Source organism: Lissotriton vulgaris, chromosome 11 (assembly GCF_964263255.1).
Source record: "Lissotriton vulgaris chromosome 11, aLisVul1.2, whole genome shotgun sequence".
NCBI classification, from domain to species: Eukaryota; Metazoa; Chordata; class Amphibia; order Caudata; family Salamandridae; genus Lissotriton; species Lissotriton vulgaris.
This window is the reverse complement of record NC_141699.1, coordinates 26,095,396-26,122,421: the sequence shown is the minus strand read 5'-3', so window position 1 is coordinate 26,122,421 and position 27,026 is coordinate 26,095,396. Positions and strand designations below refer to the sequence as shown.

At 48.7% G+C, this 27,026-nt stretch overlaps 1 protein-coding gene across 7 annotated transcripts in view; it reads right to left on the bottom strand.

Annotated features, from left to right (window-relative positions):
- The window catches only part of RIMBP2 (RIMS binding protein 2), a 1,349,166-nt gene that overhangs the window by 1,000,332 nt on the left and 321,808 nt on the right, over nucleotides 1-27,026 (bottom strand). For all 7 annotated transcript variants that reach the window (XM_086942673.1, XM_086942667.1, XM_086942669.1 and 4 more), the window contains exon 3: nucleotides 2,617-2,754. In XM_086942673.1, the coding sequence (XP_086798799.1) occupies nucleotides 2,617-2,754 (138 nt within the window). The remainder of the gene's footprint in view (nucleotides 1-2,616; nucleotides 2,755-27,026) is intronic.

Sequence of the window (27,026 nt, the reverse complement as noted above, 5' to 3'; positions counted from 1 at the left end):
TAAAAGCTGACAGGGAAAGATAGCAAGCAAGACAAACCTTACATAGCGCCTATAAAGGACTGCTAGCAAGTCAAGGCGTAAAGAATTCCAGAAAAGACTGCCAGCAAGCCAACTTCAAAGCTTGGTAGAACAATAGTGCTAGCCAGTCAAGACTCAAAGAAATGTTATCGAAATAAGGTTAGGGAGCCAATATGTGATGACTACTCGAGTAACAATACAACTGAAGCCGATTCAAAGGCGCTACAGGCAGCACTGCAAGCTAACCAAGACTCAAACCTACAAGGATAAGACTGCAAGCTTAGCAAGACTCTCAGACCACTGCAGTAACAATGCCACAAAACAAGAGGAAACATAAAAACAACAATAGAAGGAAACCAAGCAAATTACGACTCAAAGGCTAGAGGACTAACACCGCGAGCAAGTCAAGACCAACAGACTACTTGGGATAACATTGCAAGCGCATCAAAACCTAGAGGCTAGCATATACACTGTAAGTGAGCCGGCACTTAAACACTATTCTGCGGCAAGGTGTCCAAGGCTCAAAGACTGCCAGAGTAACAAGGCAGGAGATACGAGAGTCAGGCTTTCAAGCTACTGGTTCCGGGCTGACTCTGTACCAAGTCACAGCTCTAGTGATAAGCAGTGCACCTCTACGCTGATTGTTTTAAGTTCCCTGATAGCCAGAAACCGGTCCTTGGATGCTTGATTCCGGTCTAGGAAAGACATGGCTTGGTAGTTCGGGCTGGACTGTTCCCATGAGGCACAGGGTCAAGGCTGATTTGCATATAGCCATTGTCTGACCTAGGGTGGTGTGGAGTGCAAAAAAACGATGGATTTAGGCCCAGATCCTTGTACTGGGGTGAATGTAAGACATTGTTCTGCATTCTGTCCATCAACTGTGTTTTTTGCGACTCTGTACCAAGTCACAGCTCTAGTGATAAGCAGTGCACCTCTACGCTGATTGTTTTAAGTTCCCTTCCTTCCCACCCTTCCTGAGGTCAAGCCCACTGGTTCACTACAGACCTTTAATCCTCACATCCTGTTAGCACTCCACAAACACACCCAACTCCTAGGTATTCAGTAGCAGCAAACATACTTACAACAGTAGTAGTGTTTCCAGCAGTTAAACTACATGAGCTAACACATGCTCCGCACACCAACAATGGCTCCTTCCCCCGACCTTTCTAGGAAAATTGATTTTAGCATCCACTAAGAACCACTCCGTCGTGTCCTACATATTGTATTCTACTAAGACCAACTTCACCCATATGCCAACCCTGTTTCTCTCCACCTACAACACCCATCCCTCTACCATCCTCGTTTTCCTTAGACACCTCCACAGCTGACCTCAAAGTTTTGGCCACCACCGCGCCCAGTTTGGGGATCGCGGGACCTGTGTTGATCTGGGTTTCTCCTCATCTGTCCAAAGCCAAGATAGTGCAGGAACCCTCCCCCTCCCCCAACAGAATCGCCTTCTCCTTGGCACACAATCTGTTTTCTGTTGACTCTACTCAACCCAACTACAAGAGCAGATATCAGACTGCCACCTCACTCTCAGCTATGATTGGATCTGGCCTGTCTGCGGTCTGAACCTAGAACCCGCAAACCATTGTCGTTCCCCATTCCATGGCTCGCTGCTCTACACTAGCTTGAGATGCGGGTACTTCTACCCTATTACGTTGACCACTACCATTAATTTCACTGTCCTTACTTTGACAAACAATGCATCTATCCCACTGCACCACTTCAGCAGTGGCCAAGCCATGAAGAGCTTCTCAGGCAGTTTAACTTGAGAAGAAATCGACCCAGCAGGTCTACATGAAAAATGATTTGTTTATTTATATTCATGCATCATTGTATTCCCTCCCAAAATACATTGCTCTTTATATGAGTATACGGTATGTCTTATAAAAAGCTCAATGCATTTTGCCTTTATTATGCTTCACCGGGGGCTCAAGAGCCCTTCTGCAAGACCAAACCAACAAAAAACACTTACAAATTCACAAACTTAGATAAGTGCAATCAATAACAAACACATCTACTTCAAAAGTTTCACACAAAATATTCATTGCTTCCTGATATTTCATCTGTAGCCAACATTTTTCTTTCACTTCGCGTTTACTCATACCACTACGCGCTTTATACGTCACGTTGATTGAAGGCATTGATTTCCTTCAGTAATTCTTTTGATAGATAGGCAAATTTTCTGCACATCAAAAAATAGCAACTTTTCTAGTTCTATTGTTGATCGATACAACGGTTGCTACTCTTATCGTTTATCTTATCGTTTATTTAACACTCTGGGCAGAACTGTATCGAAAGATTCAATCCATTATGTTTCCCATGTCAACTTTGCATCAACACGAGCAGTTGCATCTATTTCCACACTCCTCCACAATACAACTACAAGCCTCACACTCCTCCACAATATCTCATGCTCAGGCTGAGCAGCCATGTTGGAAGTACATCTGTGAGCCTGACCCACCTAAGCAAGACCTCATGCAAGTGACATCCATCAACGCCCTCTAGAAGGGCACCCAGAAGTGCCTACAGCGTGGCGCAAACACCAGAGGTACAACACTTGCGGTAATGTAGCTCATCGAAGAGTGCACTTACCAGTAAGGCGCAGTGTGGCCTTGCATGTCCGAGCCAAGGGACATCTGGTTTCAATGACGGTGCTTTATCCTCTAAAAACGGGGTGCCATTGAAGGGTTTCTGCGGCACGGCCGGGTGCCAGAGGTTACCATCGCGAATCTGAGGAAGAGAGGAGGGGAAAGTGAGTATTTATTGGAAGAGAATAGGACACAAAGAGCGCCTCAACGAATGCAACTCATTGGGATGGGACAATAGAAGGGAACCCCAACTAAATGTGTGTGAAATAAGCCCAAACCGTGCACTGGCCCTACTAAAGATGATGACCTTCTAGAAGAATGCAAAAACCACAGTTGATGGACAGAATGCAGAACAATGTCATAAATTCACCCCAGTACAGAAATCTGAGCCTAAATCCATCGTTTTATTGCTCACCGTGCGACCCCAGTTCAGACACGGCCATATGCAAATCAGTCTTGACCCTGTGCCTCATGGGAACAGTCCAGCCCGAACTGCCAAGCAAGATCCTCCCTGGACTGGAATCAAGCATCCTAGGACCGGTTTCAGGCTTTCAGCCGTCATCAGCCAGGATAGCTTTACTCCAGTGGCATGGAGAGCACGGGATTCTAGAAGAATGGGCGCTGCGTGCAGCACACCAAGAAACCCTGTGTACTCATGATATCTATTTGTGAGCTTTTCCACTACCCAACACAGGGGGCGTTAGTGAACCTCACCGCAGTCGCAGTTGAGCGCAGGAAACAAACACTGGCAAAGCCGATGGGTGTCACATTTTGTTAGTTAAAGTGTTAGGCAATAATTGGGTGACTTTGAGTTTCTTGCCCCCTTCCGGCACAGGAAGAAAATCCCATAATGAATTAATATCTTGAGCTACGACACTGTCAGAGCTTATAGTAGGGCTGAACAGACGTCATCAGCAGTACTAATGTATACCCTCAAAGAAGACTGCTATGAAAGGCATTCAGAACATGGAGTTTGTGGTGTAAGATGTGCACTTAAGAGGGGTGTACTGCACCCTACTGCATAGTGCACATAGATGCTTTTGAAACAGGCATTACTTTTATTGCATCCTTAAGATATATGCATTTGACAGGAAAGTACAACAAATGACCGTGCACGGCCGATTAGAGCACAGCTCTGTGTCTTTACGACAGGCTAAGCCATCTAAAAAACACTTCCTAAACAAAAAGCCAATGCCAGCAATTAAAGGGTCATTGTTTCAGCAAAGTAAATGCATCAAAGAACAAACTCTGGCGCTCAATTACAAGCCACACTGCAAGTCGCTTCTTCAGTGAAATAAAAGGACTAATTAATAGCCCATCACCGAGCCCAACTGAAACGCAAATAGTACAATGTACTCACCATGAAATGCCATGGGTTTGATGGCCCCATCCATCCAATCAATGGTAACCACTACAACACATGACAAGCGATGGCTGATGGGGCTGACCCAAAGCCCGCATCCCCTCCGCAACTCTTACTGCAGTTTTTTAAACAATTGACAATATGAGGTCTTTCAAACAGCTGAAGCTCTCAGGGAAACAGATGTTGGCTCCAGTTTTTATTCGGGTGTGCTAGAAGGCATCATTAACTGTATCTTTGCTTGTTGCTAGGTGAATACAGCTAGATGACTTTGTTATCTAGCACTATCTGTGTTTCCATGAGGATGGAGAAAAATGAATTCTTGACAGCCAAATATAATTTGAGATTTAATGCACTGTTAATACACTGGTAGTATGTGAAGTAGCATTATGTTATTACTACTCATTCACTTACTACAAAATGCTATTCACTAACCTAAGGGCAGAGACCTCCACCCTCGCCACCCCTGTATTTTCTGTGTGAAGATCTCTGCCAGGGTAATAGAAATCACAAGCCACGGTGGAGACGGACCATGTGGAATAGAGAATTACAAGCCACGGTGGAGACGGACCATCTGGAATAGAGCATCACAAGCCACAGTGGAGATGGACCATCTACAACAACAGAGCATCACAAGCCACGGTGGAGATGGACCATCTGAATCAACAGAGCATCACAAGCCACGGTGGAGATGGACCATCTGGAATAGAGCATCACAGGCCACGGTGGAGACGGACCATTTGGAATAGAGCATCACAGACCACGGTGGAGACGGACCATCTGGAATAGAGCATCACAGACCACGGTGGAGACGGACCATCTGGAATAGAGCATCACAGGCCACAGTGGAGACGGACCATCTGGAATAGAGCATCACAGGCCACGGTGGAGACGGACCATTTGGAATAGAGCATCACAGACCACGGTGGAGACGGACCATCTGGAATAGAGCATCACAGACCACGGTGGAGACGGACCATCTGGAATAGAGCATCACAGGCCACAGTGGAGACGGACCATCTGGAATAGAGCATCACAGGCCACGGTGGAGACGGACCATCTGGAATAGAGCATCACAGGCCACGGTGGAGACGGACCATCTGGAATAGAGCATCACAGACCACGGTGGAGACGGACCATCTGGAATAGAGCATCACAGACCACGGTGGAGACGGACCATCTGGAATAGAGCATCACAGGCCACGGTGGAGACGGACCATCTGGAATAGAGCATCACAGACCACGGTGGAGACGGACCATCTGGAATAGAGCATCACAGACCACGGTGGAGACGGACCATCTGGAATAGAGCATCACAGGCCACAGTGGAGACGGACCATCTGGAATAGAGCATCACAGACCACGGTGGAGACGGACCATCTGGAATAGAGCATCACAGGCCACAGTGGAGACGGACCATCTGGAATAGAGCATCACAAGCCACGGTGGAGATGGGCCATCTACAACAACAGAGCATCACAAGCCATGGTAGAGATGAACCATCTGAATCAACAGAGCATCACGGGACACGGTGGAGACGGACCATCTGGAATAGAGCATCACAGGTCACGGTGGAGACGGACATTCTGGAATAGAGCATCACAGGCCACGGTGGAGACGGACCATCTGGAATAGAGCATCACAGGCCACGGTGGAGACGGACCATCTGGAATAGAGCATCACAAGCCACGGTGGAGATGGACCATCTGGAATAGAGCATCACAAGTCACTGTGGAGATGGACCATCTGAATCAACAGAGCATCACAGGACACGGTGGAGACGGACCATCTGGAATAGAGCATCACAGGCCACGGTGGAGATGGACCATTTGGAATAGAGCATCACAGGCCACGGTGGAGACGGACCATCTGGAATAGAGCATCACAGGCCACGGTGGAGACGGACCATCTGGAATAGAGCATCACAAGCCACGGTGGAGACGGACCATCTGGAATAGAGCATCACAGGCCATGGTAGAGATGAACCATCTGGATCAACAGAGCATCACAAGCCACGGTGGAGACGGACCATCTAGAATAGAGCATCACAAGCCACGGTCAGGATGGACCATCTGGAATAGAGCATCACAAGCCACGGTAGAGATGAACCATCTGGATCAACAGAGCATCACAAGCCACGGTGGAGATGGATCATCTAGATAAACGGGGCATTCCAAGATCAAGAGTAGGTGAGCTGTCCGGGTGGTGGACCGGCCTGGTGGACACACAATGATTGATTCACACTGTTGGCCTTGGGAACCCTGAGGAAACGTGTACCCTGTACCTTCTCTCTCTGACTCTCTCTTCCTGGCCTGGGCTGGTGCCCACCCCATGTGCTGTGAGCATGTGCGACAGGCACTCTCTGTACCCCTGGACACTGGAACATCTTGAAACGGACAAACTGGAGTTAAAACCTCCCCAGTGCCCTGAATTACAAATAAGCCGGGGTAAAAACCCCCTCGGTGAACCAAACAGCTTCTAGTGTAATCCATAGGAATGGAGAAAGGACATGTCTTACAACCTACCTCTAAGCACTAGCCCTGCGACCCTCTTCTTGGTGGCCCCCTGTTCTAAGCAAGAGCGTGTCAGAGGCTCAGGAACCTGCCTGAACATTAGTGAAATCAGGTCAAAAGCGAACTTATTTCAACAGAACTGGTATGATTTTTCCGAACTACAACCTCGTGGAAGCAGAAGAAAGGGAACCTTGTACCCCACCGCAGGCGGGTACCCAACGCCCCGTGATTGGACAAACTCCCATCGGAGCCAAGTGTAGCATCAGGCAGCTCTGGAGCTGTCCGCGGTGCTGGAGTCCCAAAGGTGAACACTGACCCCTTCAAGGTCACGGGGCCCTCGGGGAAAGGCTTTGTGGACACATGAAAGTGCCCCTGGGAGCTCCTGGTCGGAAAGACGTGCCTCGCAATTAGTGGCAAAGTCCTTTGAGAAGAGCCCCCCCCCCGGGGTCGCAAATCCGAGCCACAGATCAAACTTCGTTTTCACTGCTGGACGCTGTGTTCTTTCATCTCCCTAAGTGTTTTTGAAGACAAACACTATTCGGAAGCGATGCTTCGGTCTGGAATTAGACCTTTATTGATGATGTTGACAACAGTATTATTCACAAACATGAGCAGCGTTCTTTTTTGCCTTTGGAGTGCACCGAAGTTCCTGTGTTTGGCCCTTCGCGTAGATGATTGGTCTCTGTCAATCCGTTTCACCACAGACAGAGACACTTTCCACACTCATCAGAGCAGAGGGTTTCTTGCAAGCTCCCTTTATGCATCTTTTTTTGGTACAGAAAAGCAGCGCGCGGGAGAATCAGTTCGGTGTTTTCCGTGAGGTCCAGGAACACCCCCACACCCCGCCCCATACTCCCCCGCGTTACCGGTACCAGGGGCATTAGCAGCTCCGGGGGGCACTACTCCCCAGTATTGTGGATTGTGTTCTTGGGGTGCCCTCTGAAACGACTCACCACCAGGGAACTGGTAATTCAGCACCGACTTCCGCGGTTATTCCTCATTTCTCCAGGGTATGTCCCCTCCCAGCAGTCTAAATGTCGGGGTTCAATGCAGAAGATCTACTGTAATCAGGTCACTAACTGCTGATAACGGCCCCGTCAGAGTGAAGAGGCCTGGCTAATGAGACCTAAGCGCTTTATTCAAAGTATATGTCATGCACGAGCACTTTCTTAGCGTTATATAAGGAAATATGCAAAGTATATTTGCAAAAGTCACGACTTCACACAGATGTGGCAAAGTGAAAACCTTCACAAGGCAGTGGGCCCCTAATGCCTTTGCAGTTGTGCACAGACTTGAGTACTGTTGTGCGTCGTTTTTGTATTGATGTCAGTGTTTTGTGAGACGTCTTCTTTTGTAGAGTGATGGATGTCTCGCCCTAGACACTGACGTCTATTGTTGGTGCTCACTCTCTTGTTGTTTTCATGCCGACCTTCCCACCACCTCTCGTGAGCTGGGCCTTGCACGGTTCGACCACAGTTACCACCGGAGAGTCCAGGAAGAGAAGCCTCTTCTCCCCTGAAATCAAGACACCAAGGGGCAGATGTATCAACGAGTTGCAAGAGTTGCGAGGTTGCGCGGGCAACACAACGACGAAATCAGATTCCTCAAGTGACATAAGGCCGCCTTGTGTTGCCTTGTGTGGCCTTGTGTTGCCTTGTGTTGCCTTGTGTTGCCTTGTGTGGCCTTGTGTTGCCTTGTGTGGCTTTGTGTGGCCTTGTGTGGCCTTGTGTGGCCTTGTGTTGCCTTGTGTGGCCTTGTGTTGCCTTGTGTGGCCTTGTGTGGCCTTGTGTTGCCTTGTGTTGCCTTGTGTGGCCTTGTGTTGCCTTGTGTGGCCTTGTGTGGCCTTGTGTTGCCTTGTGTTGCCTTGTGTTGACTTGTGTGGCCTTGTGTTGCCTTGTGTTGCCTTATGTGGCCTTGTGTTGCCTTGTGTTGCCTTGTGTTGCCTTGTGTGGCCTTGTGTGGCCTTGTGTTGCCTTGTGTGGCCTTGCCTGGCTTGATAAATCCAGAGTAACGCTTCTCATTGCGCAATGCTGCGTTGCAAATCGCTGTGTTGCATTACTCTGCCCCAGGGAGGCGTTCCATGGGCGGGGCGGGGGCGGGGGTGCTCCCGCACATCCACCCATGGATTTTGCAGAATTCCCAGATTTCCCACCACTGATAGACCTGACGGACTCTTTTTCCACAAGCGTTTGGGGGCGGGGGGATGTTTCCTGAGCCTGCCGTCTGCACACCTCTATCTTTAAATCTACTCAAGGGTCAGTCTAGTCCCTGGCTGGTACATTTGCATACTATACCTATTCTATGCTATGAACGGCACCATCCCGTCAGATCCAATACAGCACCTCCTGCAGTGAAGGGTGTTAAGCACCAGCATTTCCATTCTCCTTCATGCATTCAACACACCCGCACTACCTTCAGTAACTTCAAACTCCCAGACAAAGCAAACATGAAAAATCATCAACACAACAGCCTGTCACCAACCAACACCCTCCAAAGGCCAAACCATCGCGCTTGTCTTTTGTACATCACAAGCCATCAGACCCCTCTAGCCTTGGACTGCAAGACAAGTTCACCACCCTCCGCCCAATGCCCCGCGTCCAACCGACACGTCGTGGTCAGCTCAAAAGAGAACAACAAACCTCCAGGTCCTTGAAGAATCCGTCATTGGCAACCTTAAGCTCTCTCTCACCCCCTGCTGCCACCTCCAGGTCTGACGTCAACACCCCACCCTTCTACGCAACTTTCGCCAAATCAGGAAAACCACGTGAACACGGATGGTGTCAAATTGTGCATAATTTGCTTTTGGGAACACGTGCACATTTTTTTAAAATTTACATGAAATGATGTACATTTACGCAAAATACCAAACCGGCATTTGTTGCTTCATTTTAGTGTGTGAAATGAGTTCTTATCTCCATTTTAGACATAAGGATGCATTTTAAATTTTAAAAAAAGGGAAAACACAAGCGCTGCAAACAATAACCGCCCACATACTGGCTGTTTGCATTGTTCCAATGCACTTGATGTGCATTTTTGCTGTGATCAGCACATCATTGTGTGACGTAGTCATTGAAATAATTTTGGAAATTTCGCTTTACATGCGTTCTGCGAATTTACTGTAATTACCTACATCATGCCGGCTATGCCTGCGGGAGCAACAAATGGGATTTTATGCATATAATCTGCACTTGCCCCAAACTACACAGAGCACAAGTCACTTTACTGCGAAAAGCTCTAAACCTCCGAGGAATAGGGACCTACAGAGCGGCTGTAATGACAGGGCGAGACCCTCAGATCCTCAAATGAATCGCAAACTGATTCCATTTCTCAACTGTTACGAACATGCTCTGAAAATTGAAAATTGAAACACAAACTTTGAGCTAGAATGTGAAAACCATGAATCCTTAGATACTATTGTACAGGAGATGCAAGCGATCCAAACCTCTTACCCTGAAGACCAGCCTCGCAAATTGAACGTTTAATGGCATTACAGACAGCGGAAAATTAACTGAATAGATGATGAATTTTATGGATGTAATTCATTTATCATTCTTTGCAACAAATTGAGACTGTACGCCCAATAATGTGTTAAAAAATATTTATTCGCAACAAACTGATAATGCAAACATATTATGTTTTTAAAATTGGTGGAAATTTTATTGATTCTTTTTAGGTGAAATATGGTTAAGGTTTTAATTAACTAAACAATAACAAATTACTTACTTACTGAAATGATGCATGATTGCGCTGGTATAAAAAAAATGTTGCCCGAGGTAAGTGGGCACCTATGCTCCAACTAAAATACGCAATTGCAAGCTGGACCATTCAGCACCCGGTACTCCTGAGAACTCCTTGACAACAAATGCTCCATCAAAAGCCAGGATAGAAAATGGAAGAGAAACAGAACTCCCCGACAATCTCACACTATTAAAGTCTGAAGTCCCCGCCCTCCCGGGCGGCGCACACATCACTCATTGCATCGTCCGAAGCCGAGTACAGTACAAACACCATCAATCGAGCTGCCAGCAGAAGCAGGAGGTGTGAGAGACAATCAAGAGCCCCACCAACCTCCTGTCGGATCCTCCAACCCTACACGCCACAGACCAGCACAATGCGTCCACCACTGCCCCAGTGAAAACATACAAAAGACAGCACGGGCAACACCAAGCCCGCTTCCCCGGTTATACAACCCCTCAAGGTAGCATTCCACAGCAGCCACCCTTCAAAATCCTGTCTCTCTTGAGACCGCACCTATATTCTGAACTCTCTCTAGGCCACCTCCTGCAAGAGTGATGTCTAACCCTTGTCCTTCAACAAAGACCTGTCTGGAGAAACTCTCTCCTCTATTCACCATCATCAAGCCTTGCTCTCTCAAGGTATCTTCCAAGAAGATAGCAATGCAGGCCACATCCTGCCCCTCCTAGAGAATGCCACAGTAAAGAGTTGTGACCTCACCAACAGCAGGCCCATCAGTCACCTACCCTTGATCGACAAGATCATCGAAGCGGACAATATACCAACTCCTCAAGTGCATCAGCGCCAACCATCCCCGGCATGACTATCAATCCGGCTTCAGCTCACGATGTAGTCTACAGACAGCCACCTTCCAAATCACAGAGGGCACGCTTCATGCCACAGACACAGATCACCCACCTCCTGATGTGGACGGACATCTGAGATGCCTTCGGCACTACTGAACCTCCCACCCTCACTCACACCCTGAGGTCTTGAATGGGATTCACTGGCAACATCATTCAGTGAGGCTCTTCCCGCTCATACAACTAGCTCTGGTTCGTTTATAGGGGCACCGCCAGGCAAACAATACCTCTGGACCACCCGCAAAATACTGCGGGGTCACATCTTCCCCCAAACATCTGCATCCTCTGCATTGGACTCCAGTCACTGTTACGAGCGTCAAGATTCACGAATGCACCAACTATACACAAACCACGCCAGACACCGAACTTCTCAAATCCAGCCGACACCTCATCCAGACCTGGATGTCCTGCACATACCGGGAGTTTTAACCCCAACGAAACAGCAGTCCTACTGTTTGCCAAGAACAAGCAGAAACTAGTCTAAACCTGGCTCAACAATGTAAACCTGGACACATTCAAGCCCCGACTTCCACCCAACATTCACTCAGATTCATACTGGACACCAGCCTTGCCCTTAGGAGAAAATTGACAAGACGAGCAGCGCGGCTTGTGCCAGCTCCGCTCTACTCATGGAAGTGAAACAGTCATCCAGGAAAATGACATTAGAACTGGCATTCAAGCCCTCACATTCTGTAATCTCAACGGCGTCAATGCCCCACTCCTTAGGCCTCAGATCCTAAACTAGGCCCATTAAATAGCTTGCTTAATCTCCACAACGGCCCCAACAGCGCTGGGATGCCTGGATTCACCTTGGGGATGCCTAGTAGTGGACATTTCCCAGGGAAAAGCCAGGAAGGGTTCCTTAGCGGTATGAGCACAAGCGCCGGGAGACCCCGTTCCGGGGTAGCTGTGTGCTATACAAGTACAACACATTTACATTTACATTAAAGGCATTTCACATGCCGTAGCACGCAACATAAAAGGCATGGAAAAATAAGACTACCTCTTCCCAACCCTTATGGATCTCCATTGGCTCTCTGGCCTGTGTGTGGGCTCCTCAAAACCAGCTCCATCATCTACAAAGCCATCAAGAACAGCACATCCACTACTTATCTGTCTTCCCATTTCCGGTGGCTCTCAGTGCCACTACAACCAAGACACCATCCGACTAGAGGCAAAGCAATGCAAAAAAGCAAAGCAAGGCAACAGGTCGTCATCACCATCCATGCACCCAATATGGGGAATGCGGCTGCCTGCGGCTCGCGCAGTGGGCCACCTAAAATGGCGGCCACCTTAGTGCCACTTAGGCACACCAACACCCCTCTAGTTCTTGGGACCCTGTGGAGGAGTCCAGAGCCCGACATGCGGGCCGTGTCATTTCCGGCGCACAGAGGTTTGGGGAGAGGCATTTATACCTGCCCCCGCCCTTCTGGCACCTTCTTTTGATCTGGACACGTCATCTCCCGCCCTACTGCACACCCGGCGTGTTGGCCGGGAAGCACGGTTAGGTAGGACTGTTTAAGGTTTTTCTTTGTGTTGCAGGCGGAGTTACAGGGCGATCCAGAGGTTGAAGGGTTCAGAAGGGTACCTCTTCAGGAGCACAATAGGGGGGGGGGGGCAGTGCCAAACTCCAGGAGTCTTTTTTGGCAGGTCCCTGGAAGAAAATCGTTGGCGCCCCGCTAGTTCTTAAGGCGGTTGTAAGCCTAAACAACTGGGGGCTTGCCTTTCAACGCTCCGCTCGGAAAAGGGTGTGAGTAAGATGGTGGACCAGTGGTACGTGGGATTCACAGGAGGGGGGTCCCATCATTACTGGTAGCACTGATTGGGTTTGCCATGGTGCAATTTGGCTCGTCACTCAGGCGGGCAGGGCAGCGAGGATCGGCCACCGCTGCCTGCCCTTGGATCGCACTACATCATGATGATGTAGCAGTCTGCCATATCCCTCATCAACAACATCGTACCCTTTGACCCTGCACAGTGCCTCGTTGCCTTTCAGCTTGGATCCTTGTATATACAAACCATATAGATACACATAATATACATGTATACAACTAAGAATATCACAAAAACAAACAAAAATCAAGACAATAATTTGTAGTGTTTATCAATGAAGACATGCAGCAGGTGATTGTACTTATACTTTCGTTTATTATAGAACAGATTGTAATACTCCGAGGAGAGCCGGCCGGCGCTCTGCACTGTGTGGGGATCGGCGCGCTAATGCCTGCGCGCGCACTCGGCGCCAACATGGCCGCCGTGCGTCACGTCGACGTGACGTAAATAAACTAGAACGCTACATATCTCCCCCTTTTATCAAAATCAAGTTCAGTCACTTACACTTCATTGTCTAGTTCAAAGTCTCGAAATCGGGAGGGCCTTACAACTTGCCTTCCACTCCTGGTAACCTTACCAGTGTTCTCTCGAGTCCCTTGACCCGGTGCTCCAGTATCTTCCATTCCTTCGCTCACAGCTCCATCACTGTTCTTATTTCCTCCCGACATGTTCATCTCAGCTCCTTGAGTCTCGCTCCCTTCTCCACCTTCACGTGCCTCCCCTGCACTTGCTTCATCCTCTTGCTCACTTCCTCTTGGCCTACTTTCCTCATTCAAGTCCTCCATGTCTTCACCTTCCGTGTTCCTTCGTCCCCATCTCAATATCTTGTTGCACCGGGCCATGCGGTCCTGCGACCACACATTACCGTCGCTCAGCAGAGCTGCCCGATCGTATACTTTCTTGACTTGCATCGGCTTGCTATACTTGCTGTCTCCTTTCTTTTGTAGAGTAGCTAACTTTACTCTTACCCACTCTCCTTTTTCCAGGCGAGTCTCTTTCACAGTCCTCCGTTTGTTGTAGTGATTGGCGTAGATTGTTTGTGCTCTTTCCAAGTTGGCCCTTACCACAGCAGGCGACCACTCACTGGTTACCACCTTCTCCTTCCAGATCCTGTTGTCATGCGTGAAGGGTTCACGTCCTCTCAATATTTGAAACGGGCTGAACCCCGTGCTTGTGGGAGTTATTCTGTAGGCCCACACCATGTTCTCTAGCGCTTTTTCCCAGTCTTTATTGCTGGATATGGCCGCTTGTATGGCTCCCATCACTACTCTGTTAAATCGTTCTAATAGGCCATTGCCAGCTGGGTGGTAAATTGCCGTGTGTCTGATAGTGATGCCGTTTCTTACCATGAATTGTTTCCATCTTTCCGACGTGAATTGTGGCCCATTGTCGCTTAAGATGGACTTGGGGATTCCTTCCCTGGTGAATGTTTCGGATAAAAACTTCAAGATGTTCTCGGTGTCCATGGATTCGCTCACTTTTAGCTCTGGCCACTTGGAATAACGGTCTATGAGGACACACACATACTTCTGGGCGCTCTGGTCATCTAGCACCGGTCCTAAGATGTCTATGGACAACTCTTCCCACGGGTTGGAGGGATTGTCGAACTTTCCAAGAGCTGGGCGTAGTGGTCTCAATGTTTTGTCCGCTCCTTGACATTGTGGACACTCCCTGACGTGCCTCTCTGCTCTTATGTCCATGCCTGGCCACCAGTAATTTTGTTTAGATCTGGCCTTCAGTTTACCTATGCCCAAGTGGCCTTCGTGTAGTAAGTCCAATAACTTGTTGATGAGGTTCCTTGGGGGGATCACCTTGTCACCTCGGTAGATGAATATCCCCTTGTCTCCTACTGACAATTCCTCCTTCACTTCAAAATACGGCTTGAGGTTCGTCTTCACATTTCTCTTGTCGGGCCATCCTTGCATGATATGCGCTCTCACTTCCTTGATATCGGTATCTTCTTCATATGCTTCAGTCCATTCTTGTTGGCTGATTAGCTTCTCTTGGTCTTCTATGAGAGCTACCATCTCTCCTCTGTCTGCTGGGTCTTCCTCTCCGGGCTCCATGGCCGCTGCCCTACTCAAGTAGTCCGCTACTCGGTTCTTGTTCCCGGGAATGTACTCCACATCGTATCTGAATTCAAGCAACTTTAAGGACATTTTGGATATCCTGGGTGTGGCGCTGGCGTGTCCACATGATGTTAATACCTTCACCAGCGGCTTGTGATCTGTTTTGAGCAGGAATCGGGTACCCCACAAGAATTGTCGAAATCTCGTCATGGCCCACACCACCGCTAGCATCTCCTTCTCGATGACGCTGTATTTGCTTTCGGTGTCCGTCAATGCCCTGGATGCGAAGCTGATTGTCTCCAAGTCCCCTCTTCCTCTGTCTTGCATAAGTACGGCGCCCAGCCCTTTGTCACTGGCGTCGGTGGTGAGCACCGTGGTGCCTTGTGGGTCGTACCCTTTGAGCGGTATGGCTTCTGAGACCTCCTTTTTGATGATTTCGAACTCTGCTTGTCCACTGAAACGCCGTGCTTTCTCTGGTCAGCAACCTCATGTTGTAGGTCTTTGAGGCGAAGTGTACCACAAATTTACTATAGTACTCCGCCATTCCCAAGAACGACCTGACTTCTTCCTTGTTCTTGGGGGGCGTTGCTTCAGCGATGGCCTTTACATTTTCTGTCTTTGGTGTGATTCCTTGTTGTCCGATCTCATGGCCTAGGTATGTCACTGATTGCAGGCCCAACCGACATTTTGACCATTCCGCCGTGAGGCCTTTGACTTCCAGTGTTTGTAACACTTTATCTAGTTTCCGGTCATGATCCATCCTATCACGCCCCATCACTAGGATGTTGTCCTGGAAATACTGGACGCCCTCACAGTCTCTGAATAGTTGGTGCATCATTTTTTGAAAGACTGCTGCCGCCGAGGCCAGTCCGAACGGCATGCGACAGAATCGGTAGCACCCAAACGGGGTGATGAATGATGTAAGGCTTTTGCTGTCCGGATGCAGTGCTATTTGATGGTAGGCTGATGTCAGGTCAATGGTGGAGTACCACCTTACTCCTCTGGTCTTGGCCAGCATCTTCTCCAGTTCTTGGAGTTCCGTCTGGACTGCTTCTCTCACTGCAATTGGTACATTTCTCGCCTTGTGAGCTACTGGAATGGCTCCTTCCTTAAGCACGATCTTGTGTTGGAATTTCTCCATTTTTCCTACTGTGCCTCCGAACACCTTCGGGTAGTTCTCCTTCCATTTGTTCATGTCCGGCCATTCCTCCTGCTCTGTAAGTAGGATCTGTTCCTTCCCCCCTGGGTCGAGTTTTATTCCCAGGTCGCCCTGGTCTAACCATCCTAAGACGGAGGGTCCTTTTTCTGCAACGTATAGTTTGCACCACGCTGATCGGCCTCTAAACTCAAACAACAGGTGTCGGAATCCTAACATGGGAATGCGATCCCCGTTGTAGGTGACAGGCCGTATATCTAGTTTCTCCAGTTCTGGGGGCCCAACTTGGGTTGGAACTCAACTTCCCACACTGCCCGTTGCACGATGGTAAATGGAGATCCGGTGTCTGCCACTACTGTGATGGTGATGCCGCCCATGGACATGTCTAGGACGGGTTTGGTTGATCTCTTCCCGTCCACGCTCAGCACTTGGTCGTATATGCATAAGACGGTGACTACTTCTTCCTCTGTGACGTCTTCGAGGTCTTCATCGCCTTGGTCAACATATTTCACCGTTCCTTTTTGCTGTTTCTTCCGACACACCTTCTCGTAGTGGCCTACGATGCCGCAGTGCAGGCATTTGGCCCGGAATGCCGGACATCTTCTGTCGTGTGCTTCATGGGACCAACTTCCGCACCTGTAGCACGTTTTCTTACTCTCGCTGCTCGCTTGTCTCCCTTGCCATCTGTTGGTTCCTTTGACCCCTGGTGGCTTGTTTCTTTGGTCTTTGCGATGTTCCTCTTCCTGTATTCTGTTCACCATGATTGGGGTGGCCACTTCCTTCTTGGTTGCATTAGCGCACCTCCGTGCGAGTTCCGCCCTCTTAACAATGACCAACACGTCTTTGAGTGTAGTGTCGCCACTCGCCCACAGCTTGTCTTGTACATTTGCGCTCGTGGTGTGCATGACAACCTGATCTTTAATAAATTCGTCTTCCCACAGTGCGTATTTGCACGTGGCTGCCAGTTTCCTCAAGGCCGCTACATACTCTTCAATGGTTTCTCCCGCCTTTTGTTTCCTTTGTTGGAAATTATATCTGTCCACTGAAACGCAGATGGTGGGGCGATAACGTTCATCTAGGTCTTCCACCGCATGCGCATACACGTCGTCGTCGGTATCTTCTCTTTTCTTCGGTACTAGACTCTTGTAGATTCTGAGTCCCTCTAGACCTAGATTCAGCAACAGGATACGTTTCTTTCTCTGAGGAGTGAACTTTTCTTCGTTTTCGTCCTCTAGAACCCCTATGAAATTGTCTATATATTCTTTCCAGTCCTCCCACTTCATCAGTGGGTCTCCAGGCTTCGGCAGGAATTGCACCGGCGCAATCGCATACCCCGCCGGGGTACTCATCTTCACTTCCTTGGTGCCTGTTACGTCGGTGGATTTGCCTGGGGGGCTGCCTGGGGTGCTGTTCTCGGTCCCTGTGTGCGTGTTCCTCTGGGGACTCTTGTTGCTGGTCCCCACCTCCTCCTCTTTGGTAGCCAGCGCTACACCCCCTTGGCGTGGATTTGCAGGAATGTGGCGCGTGTGTCCTTGACTATGCAGTGATTGCGCTGCCTCTCGGGCCTATATGCCGCTTCTGTGCTTGGCTGTGGCACTGCCACGCTCCTCGGGTCCACTGTACCTCAGTGTGTCCTGCTGTGTCTGGCTGCGTCGTCTCATCGGCTGTGCTGCACCTGGTAGACCTTTCTGGTGTCTGGGTGGGCCAGCTGACCGTGTGTGGAAGTCCTTCTGTGCCTCGTGGCTGCCACGTGGAGTCCAACTTTCCTATTTGTGCACCTCGTGGTGGTCTGGCCGCTTCTCCCGACCTCGTCGCCACTGTAGTGTTTTTCAATGAAGACATGCAGCAGGTGATTGTACTTATACTTTCGTTTATTATAGAACAGATTGTAATACTCCGAGGAGCGCCGGCCGGCGCTCTGCACTGTGTGGGGATCGGCGCGCTAATGCCTGCGCGCGCACTCGGCGCCAACATGGCCGCCGTGCGTCACATCGACGTGACGTAAATAAACTAGAACGCTACATAATTAAATCTAAAGCTGCATTTAATCTATAAAGGGACATTTCTGGATGCAGTCAGAGTGTCTTTGCAGGTCATACACACACAGACACACACCCAAGCACATTTTTGGTCCAAGCCTTTTCAGCTGTCTACAAATCACTAACTCTAACTAGATCTGCCAAGTTTCATACGTTTGTGCGCTTTTAAATGCAAGTATATGTGTTTTGTTTTGTTTACAGGCTTTTAATACGGTCGCTCTCATCCTTGTTATGCCATTTCATTGCTGTTGGGGATTGGGCTTTTTTTCCGGTATGTTTGAGTTTGTTTTGGGCTTCTTTTTTTCAAGGGAGATGGAGCTTCTTTTGCACAGCAGACATGCTAAGAATGAATGCTGCCAGGAGTCTCCCGCAGGGCATTGAGGCTGGACAAGTGAACATGTCCCTGGGTGTGGCCCCAGTAATAGTGGGTGCTACTCACAGGGATGCAAACTGCCCCTTACACCCCGTGGGTGGCAGAGAACTCAAAACAGCAGAGGCCAGGAGTGTTCCTACTAGCACAAATAACAACTCTTCTTTCAATAAATGACATTCCTTTAAACATCGAAAGGTATTTGTGCAACAATCTGTGCACACGGATCTCTTAACACATATATTCGTGCCAAGGAACTGTTACTTTCCTACTGGACTTTGCTACCTCATCCTCTGTAATGGGACAATAACATCACTACTCCAATGTAATAATTGTTTACAGTCGTTCTATGACCCGAAAGTGCTGGCTGTCAGAGTCAGCAGACAACATATGAAAGGCAGGTCACTGAGCAGAATTACAAATGTAGAAAACAACGGAAGTGACGTGCAGCTTTTCAGCAAGTCCAGGGGAAATGCTTGTTACATTTGGCATTACCTTGCTTAATTTCTGGCCTTTCACGTTTTGCTTGTGATGTCAAATCTACAAATGATGCAGGGTGCCAGACTGCGTGCTTTCAAGTCCGTTCATGTAAAAATCCTCCCGTATGAGCACGCGAACAACCCACACACATTGCAAGCAGCGATTGTTTGCGGCACTTGCCTTTTTTCAGCAGTTATTTAGTGTGAAATGCATAATCGCTTCCAAAAATATAACACTAAGTGCTGGATTTGCGTTTTGCATAATTTTGCATAATTTTTTCAACAATTTCAGATAATCATGCAAATTGACATTACACAAATTTGGCACAGCCTTACTTTCAGCTCTTTCTCCTAAACTATTTTCTCCAGCACATGTTATTAGCTGATAAAGAGACATTTATAGCAAAACGTATATTTATTGCATTCCAGAAGCTCATTACAAAAACAGCAGGAATGCATCTGCAGGTTACCGCGCTTTCTGAAGCCGCTTCTAAATGTGTCTCAAAATATAGTTTGCAATCAATTACAAGGTGCATATCGCCGGGCTTATATTCACAGAACATTTTTCACATTTATTCTACATATCTGCTATTGAATCTCTTTCACAAGAAGGACCAGAAAACCAAAATTTAAAAAGAAGGTTGGTGGAAGAGTGATGGCATAACGATGTATTATACGGAATAAAATACCACCTATAATATGACCTCCATGATTTTAAAGGGAACCTGGCCTTCAGCTTTGTTCCTCTATTTGGTCACAAACTCTGCTCAACTTGCAGTGTCCTGATAAAAGCCCCTGAGAGCTTGCCTGGGCCACTGAAAGTTCGAACAAGGCTGGGTGTCTGAGCCTATCTCAGCATGAGGTCCTTTTGGACCCTTGAGGCCAAAACAGGCAGCGCCTTCTGGTGGCTTCTACCTGCTCCCCACGCTCTAGTCTCACGTGCAAGATTTAAGGACAAAGCATTAACCTTTGGTGTAAAACAGGAGAGAGAAAGAAAGACCCATCCTGAGGCTGGACTGCAGAATGTGAAACCAGGAAGCCTGGGATCAGTACCAACTATCCCACTTCACCAAACGGTGTGGCCCTGGGCAAACATTGTATTTCACTGAGACGCCTGTGTCATCATTGTCTCATGTGAGAGCACCTTCAAATACGCAAGCTCGGCTCGGGCTCGGCTCGGGCTCGGCTCTCCCTGGTAATGTGCTGGCTCCCCGCCTCTGACTGTGCATCGTCATTTCGTAAGACTATGATGAGGAACGAGGGTGTAATGCACAACTGCTTACCTTTACTACTCGCAAACGTTAACTACTACAACCCTTTTAGGATGCGAATACAGGACGGTACACGTCTGTGATTTTCCAGCAACTTTGAGAGATGATTCCCATTGGCTACCAAGGCCCGTTAACGTGGGCTGGTGTTTCATCAGTGGATGTGGGTGTGACCACAGCTTCTGGCCGTTCTTTATTTGGCAGCAACCCCCTGGGAAATGACGTCAGATGCGTGTTTTTATTAAGCCGATGGCTCTGTTAATTGCACCTCTGCACGGTTTACAAACCGCTGGAGAAGCTATGTGAAGTTAACTATTTTGCAACTTTGTACAGTTGTTCAGTTTATGGCCTTCAGCACAGGCTAACTTAGCTGAAAATATTTTGGCGAATTTTATCACGGTTTTTGTGGCAGCATTGTGCCACAAAAATCTAGTTTGGGTTCTCTTTTGGTCTCAGCAAACTGTGTTATGTATAGTGTTGTATTCTGTTATTTTTTAAAAATAAACGATCTCAATAGAATGAAGTTAATACAATTTTTTTTTAAGTAGAAAGCCCGGGTTGGTACTAGTGCCACAGCGAGGGCCCCCTGGGGCCTAATGCACAAATATAAAATATGTCCCTATGCCACTGGGTGGGTAGCAAATGGAGCCATGACTGGGGTGTAGGGGCCCCTCTCACCTGTGGCCCCCAGTGCCACTGGTCGGGTAGCCGGAGGAGCCATACGCTGGGTGTCGTAGGCCCATAACATCTGCGGGCTGGGATAGAGACCGTCCATTAGGTTTGCTATGCGAGGCTTGTAGAGTTGGTGAAGAGTCAGTCACACACCATGCTCGCTCACGGAAGGCCGGCAGAGTCCCCGGCCAATGGGATGGACGGGGAGAGTCGGTCACGTGCCAGGCTTGGCTTGACTCTGAAAGAGTGAGTGGCAAGTCAGGATTGGCTAACTATGGAAGGCTGGCTAGGGGAAAGTCAGTCACCTGCCTGACTGACCAGTCAAAGGTCACTAGGAAGAGTGTGTGACATGTCAGGCTTGGCTATGGAAGGCTGGCTGGGCTGGGGCAGTGTCAGTCACCTGCCTGACTGACCAGTCAAAGGTCACTAGGAAGAGTGTGTGACATGTCAGGCTTGGCTATGGAAGGCTGGCTGGGCTGGGGCAGTGTCAGTCACCTGCCTGACTGACCAGTCAAAGGTCACTAGGAAGAGTGGGTGACATGTCAGGCTTGGCAATGGAAGGCTGGCTGGGCTGGGGCAGTGCCAGTCACATGCCTGACTGACCAGTCAAAGGTCACTAGGAAGAGTGGGTGACATGTCAGGCGTGGCTATGGGAGGATGGCTGGGCTGGGGCAGTGTCAGTCACCTGCCTGACTGACCAGCCAAAGGTCACTCATATCAGTCGGTCATATGTCAGGCTTGGCTATGGAAGGCTGGCTGGGCTGGGGCAGTGTCAGTCACCTGTCTGACTGACCAGCCAAAGGTTACAAGATAAGGAAGAGTCAGTCCCATGCCAGGCTTGGCTCTGAGAGGCCGGCAGAGCCAGGGGGCAGTCAGTCACCTGTCAGGCCGCATAGACTGACACTGTGCAGTCATACGTCGTCACTCACTCACACCCGGTACTCACCCCAGACTGGAGTCTGCAGTTACAATGCGCTTTGCGATGCAGCTGGCACAGGAGTCTCGGCGCCAGGGCCACGGGCGGTGTGTGGTGGCTGCCAGGGGGTGGCTGCCAGTGTCCAGCCGGGGTGTCTGCCGCTGGGCTACGGATGTGTGCAGGGTCTGTCGGCGGCGGTACTCAGGGCAGTCTGGTGAAGGCGGTGTCTGCCGTGTGGCTGCGACCCCGGCCGCTGGTAAGGTGGTGTCTGCTGGTTTAGGTGGTGTCTGCCAGGGTGTCTGCGACCCTTAGCCGCTGGTAAGGTGGTGTCTGCCGGGTTATGCGGTGTCTGCCGTGTGGCTGCGACCCCGGCCGCTGGTAAGGCGGTGTCTGCTGGTTTAGGCGCTGTCTGCTGGTTTAGGTGGTGTCTGCCAGGGTGTCTGCGACCCTTGGCCGCAGGTAAGGTGGTGTCTGCCGGTTTAGGTGGTGTCTGCCGGGTGATGCGGTGTCTGCCGGGGTGTCTGCGCCCTCGGCCGCTGGTGTCTGCCGGTGTGTGTTGTGTCTTCCGGTTCATACGGTGTCTGCCCGTGCGTTTCTTCCATCACAGGGCCGGGTCGTTATTAATTCATGCCCTCGCTGGGACAGGCCGCTGCTGCTTTGTCTCAGCCGAAGAGACACGAAATTCAATCCGCGAGGCTGGAACGGAACAGACACCGCGCCAGCCGGGCCAAAGGCGTTTTATTTTTATTTATTTTGTGAACCTCTATAACGCGCTCAAGTGCGACAGCATAAAAATATACTGAATAAAGAGGCTTATTTTACGTTCATGAGGAGGGTAGAAGGAAAGTTAAAAGTGTATTGTATGCATACACAATATTCTAAATAAACATGTAGTATTTATTAAAAATAGCCAAAAACACAGTTAGCTGAATGCCTGACCGGCATACTTAAGCTATGAGAGACCGAGTCAGTTCAAAGGCAGCAGTTCACAGCGTGCTGTCAAGTCCCCGTTGACACGGGTCACGGATGGCCCGAGCCAGGCGGGGCCTGAGGTGCAGTTCGGGCCGAGCTCTGGGGCCGGAGTAAGGATGGACACCGCTGAGAGGCTGTCTGTATGGTTTCACGATCTGTTAACTTACCTGGGGCGGATTTCTTGCCCCCTGGACCCCGCTGGACCCTTCTGGACCCCAGCCAGACCCTCCTGGACCCTGCTGGACCCCTTCTGAACCCCAGCTAGGCCCTTTTGGACCCCTGCTAGACTCTTCTAGACCCCGCTGGACCCCTGCTAGACCCTTCTAGACCCAGCTGGACCCTTCTGGACCCCAGCTAGACCCTTCTAGACCCCGCTGGACCCCTGCTAGACCCTTCTAGACCCCGCTGGACCCCTGCTAGACCCTTCTAGACCCCGCTGGACCCCTGCTAGACCCTTCTAGACCCTGCTGGACCCCTGCAAGACCCTTCTAGACCCTGCTGGACCCTCTCTGGACCCCTCCTGAACCCCCGCTAGACCCTTCGGGACCCTGCTAGACCCTTCTAGACCCCGCTGGACCCCTTCTGGACCCCAGCTAGACTTCTCATTGACCCCTGCTAGAACCTTCTAAACCCTGCTGGACCCTTTCGGAAACCCCTTCTGGACCCCTGCTAGACCCTTCTGGACCCCTGCTAGACCCTTATAGACCCCGCTGGACCCTGCTAGACCCTTCTAGACCCCGCTGGACCCCTGCTGGACCCCTGTTGGACCCCTGCTAGACCTTTCTAGACCCTTCTGGACCTCTGCTGGACCCTGCTGGACCACTGGACCCCTGCTGGACCTCTGATGGACCCCACTGGACTGGATGGGGATTGTGCCAAAAAAGTGGCGCAATCCCTATGCAAAATCTGGACCGCACCGTTTTTTTTTTAACCCTGCCTCAAAAAATGGCAACAAGGAGAAGCATGGTAGTAGATCTATTAAGCTTACTTGATTTCAAAGTCTATAATTTAAAATATTTGATTGGGGTAAGGCATCTGCTGTGAAGGTGCCCAGAAAATCTCAGGGAATAGTAATAATGATGGGATAACTCTGGTGGTTATTGAACTTAGTTGCGAGATCTGTGGTTTGTGAAGTCCCAGATTCGAATCAAAGTAGTAGAGAAGGTAAATGTGTCTCCTGCAAAGCACATCATCTAACATGCAGATGACAGATTTTTATTTTATGTTGATAGTAAAGTGGGTTACTGCTTTTAACAATGAGATTCTTGGGTTACATGCAGTTCATAAATTGTAATGCTACTAAAAGACCACAGTGATGTATGAAAGACACGTGACTCCTACAACCTGTAACAATGTCTCATGTAACTCATCTTGTACATTGATTTACACATGCACATGATTTATTGTCAATGTATAATGTGTATGTTACGTAAAGAGCTCTGACACCCTGCTTGGGGTTGTGTAGCGCTATAAAAGAAATAAAATAGTGCTATTGAGGACAACAGTTTATCATCATCATTTGGTGATGGTGCTTCCTTATTGGTGGCACAAGTGATTTCTTTGGAATAACTTCACCAGCCAAGATGGAATATCACAAATAGTCAAATTGGGTTTTAAATAACCTGCACTTTTCAGGTGCAAGCACTAGTCCTTTGGTTTCCAAACAACTGCAGACTTCCTTTAAGACTTACATATGTTCTTCCTTATTTTTAGTAAAGAAATAAAAATATCACCCAGGAAACATTTCACTTTGTTTTCTAAGTCCTTGAAGGTATTGAACATAGCTCGCATCAGTGCTGCAGTGGCAGATGCAGGTTCCCAATGGCATCTTTTTATATCTGAATAACCCAAATGGTGTTATGAAGGTAGCTACTTTTCTTGACTCTGGTGATTATTCTACCTGATGGTATGCTTGACAAAGATCAAGAGTTTAAAAAATGGTTGCTACATCTAAGAGCATGACCATTTCCTTTATCCTTGGTAAGGGATGTGCGTCTCTTTTGACTGAATCATTTAATGCTCCTGAGTCAACACATAAGCATCATTTTCCATTGCTTTTTTTAGTCAGGACTATGGGTGAGACGCATTTGGCGGACTCATCATCCTCAATAACGTCTACATTTTTTAAGGTCTCTAAGAGTTTTTGTAGTTGATTATTAACACATAGGGTTACACCCCCAAGTTTTTGTTTGACTAGTGTTACACCCTTGTCGAGTCTGATGCAGTGAACAAAGTTTTGCAGCTTTTCTAATCCACTGTTGAATATGTTTGTGTATAATTTGTAGAATTGGTCATCCTTGGGACGCGTGTAAGTAGACGCTTGCAACGCTAGCTGTAATTTTTAAACTGTAACTTTTAAACCGCGGCGATTAGGGGAAACTCATTTTTAACACTCACCTCTTGTGTTTGTTACCGACTGATCCCCGGTCCACTACGGGTACGCCTGCTTGTTGTGGAGGGAGCAGCGGTCTTGGCTGCTTTCCGGGTAGAGGCGGGGGAAGTGGAGCGCTGACGTCAGCAGTCAGCTGACCGCAAGGATAGAAATCCCACACCCGCACTCTGCGCAGCGGACGCGTTTAAGTAGACGCTTGCAACGCTAGCTGTAATTTTTAAACTGTAACTTTTAAACTGCGGCGATTAGGGGAACCTAATTTTTACCACTCACCTCTTGTGTTTGTTACCAACTGCTCCCCGGTCCACCACGGGTACGCCCGCTTGTTGTGGAGGGAGCAGCGGTCTTGGTTGCTTTCCGGGTAGAGGCGGGGGAAGTGGAGCGCTGACGTCAGCAGTCAGCTGACCGCAAGGGTAGAAATCCCATGCCCCACTCTCCACGGCAGACGCGCGCGGTGGGTGTGCCGAAGGCGCGCCGATGGCGTGCCAAAGGCAAGCCCATCTGTGCCCGTCCGTGCCTGGACCGAGCTGAGGGCCAGAAACCCTGGTCCCACACCGATTAGTCGCAATAAAGATCTGCCTAAAGCAGACAATCAGGTTGCTCACACCATTAGCAGCATAAAAGCTCCAACACTAAGGTATAAACCGGAACAGCTCCAGGCCCCGCATTTCCCTTTATCTACAAAATGTGCTAAATTGCATATGGAGGTCGGAACAGCACCCTGTTCTAATTGTGGCGTTGTATTTGCTCCCAATTCCAATTTAATTATGGAAAAGAAAAGCTATAAAATCATTCAAACAACATCTCAACATAAACCTTTTTCTTTTCTTAGTTTAAATTGTAGGTCTTTACCGAAACACAAATTAGAAATTTGTAATCTACTAATTGACGAGAAGCACAATGCAATCTTCCTTACTAAAACCTGGCTCCATGAGAGCTCAGGTCCTGACATTGCAGTAGCTGTTCCTGATCATTACGCAACAGTAAGGATTGACCGCACTAAGAAAACTGGGGGTGGTATTGCTATTCTTTTAAAAAAAGAGTACAACTGCAACTTCAATCACCTACCAATCCCCAACTGTGAAGCAGGGACATTTAAGTTGTCTCCTACTCCCAATTTTATGTTAAATGGAATACTTGTTTACCGGTCCCCTGGCACCGCTGCCTCATGGGCATCTGCTTTTCCGGAACTCATAAGTCCCTTGGTGATGAAGGCAGCCAATTTTTCCCTATTAGGGGACTTAAACATGCACTTAGAAAATCAAACTCGTAAAACAAGTTCTGAGTTTATCTCTGACCTGGCCGCCTTAAACATAAACTTAGTTAACTCTGGATCCACACAAGAAGTGGGCCATTTACTTGATCCCACTTTTTCTAATCTAAATGGAATTAGCTGTTTACCTGCGCTGCCAATGTGTTGGTCTGATAATTATTTAGTCAGATTCACACTCCAAGTTGTAACACACGAGTCAAAACTCCTTACCGATCAAACCACGCAAAGCAGAAATTGGAAAAAATTAGACATTGAAGCAATCTGTACACTCACTATCTAAATCTGTGCAGAAATTTCTCTCGACTGCAATAGACACATGCTTCATCGACCCCCGGCTCCCCGGTTTACAGAACTGTTGAAAAAAGAAAAAGCTGAATGCAAAGAATCGGAACTTAGATGGAGGAAAAAACTACACACCTGAAGCCAAAAATGCCTATAAAACCAAATAAAAAATGATCACACTCTTTGCAGAAAGGCCCGAGCCAATCATGTGTCCTCCACTAT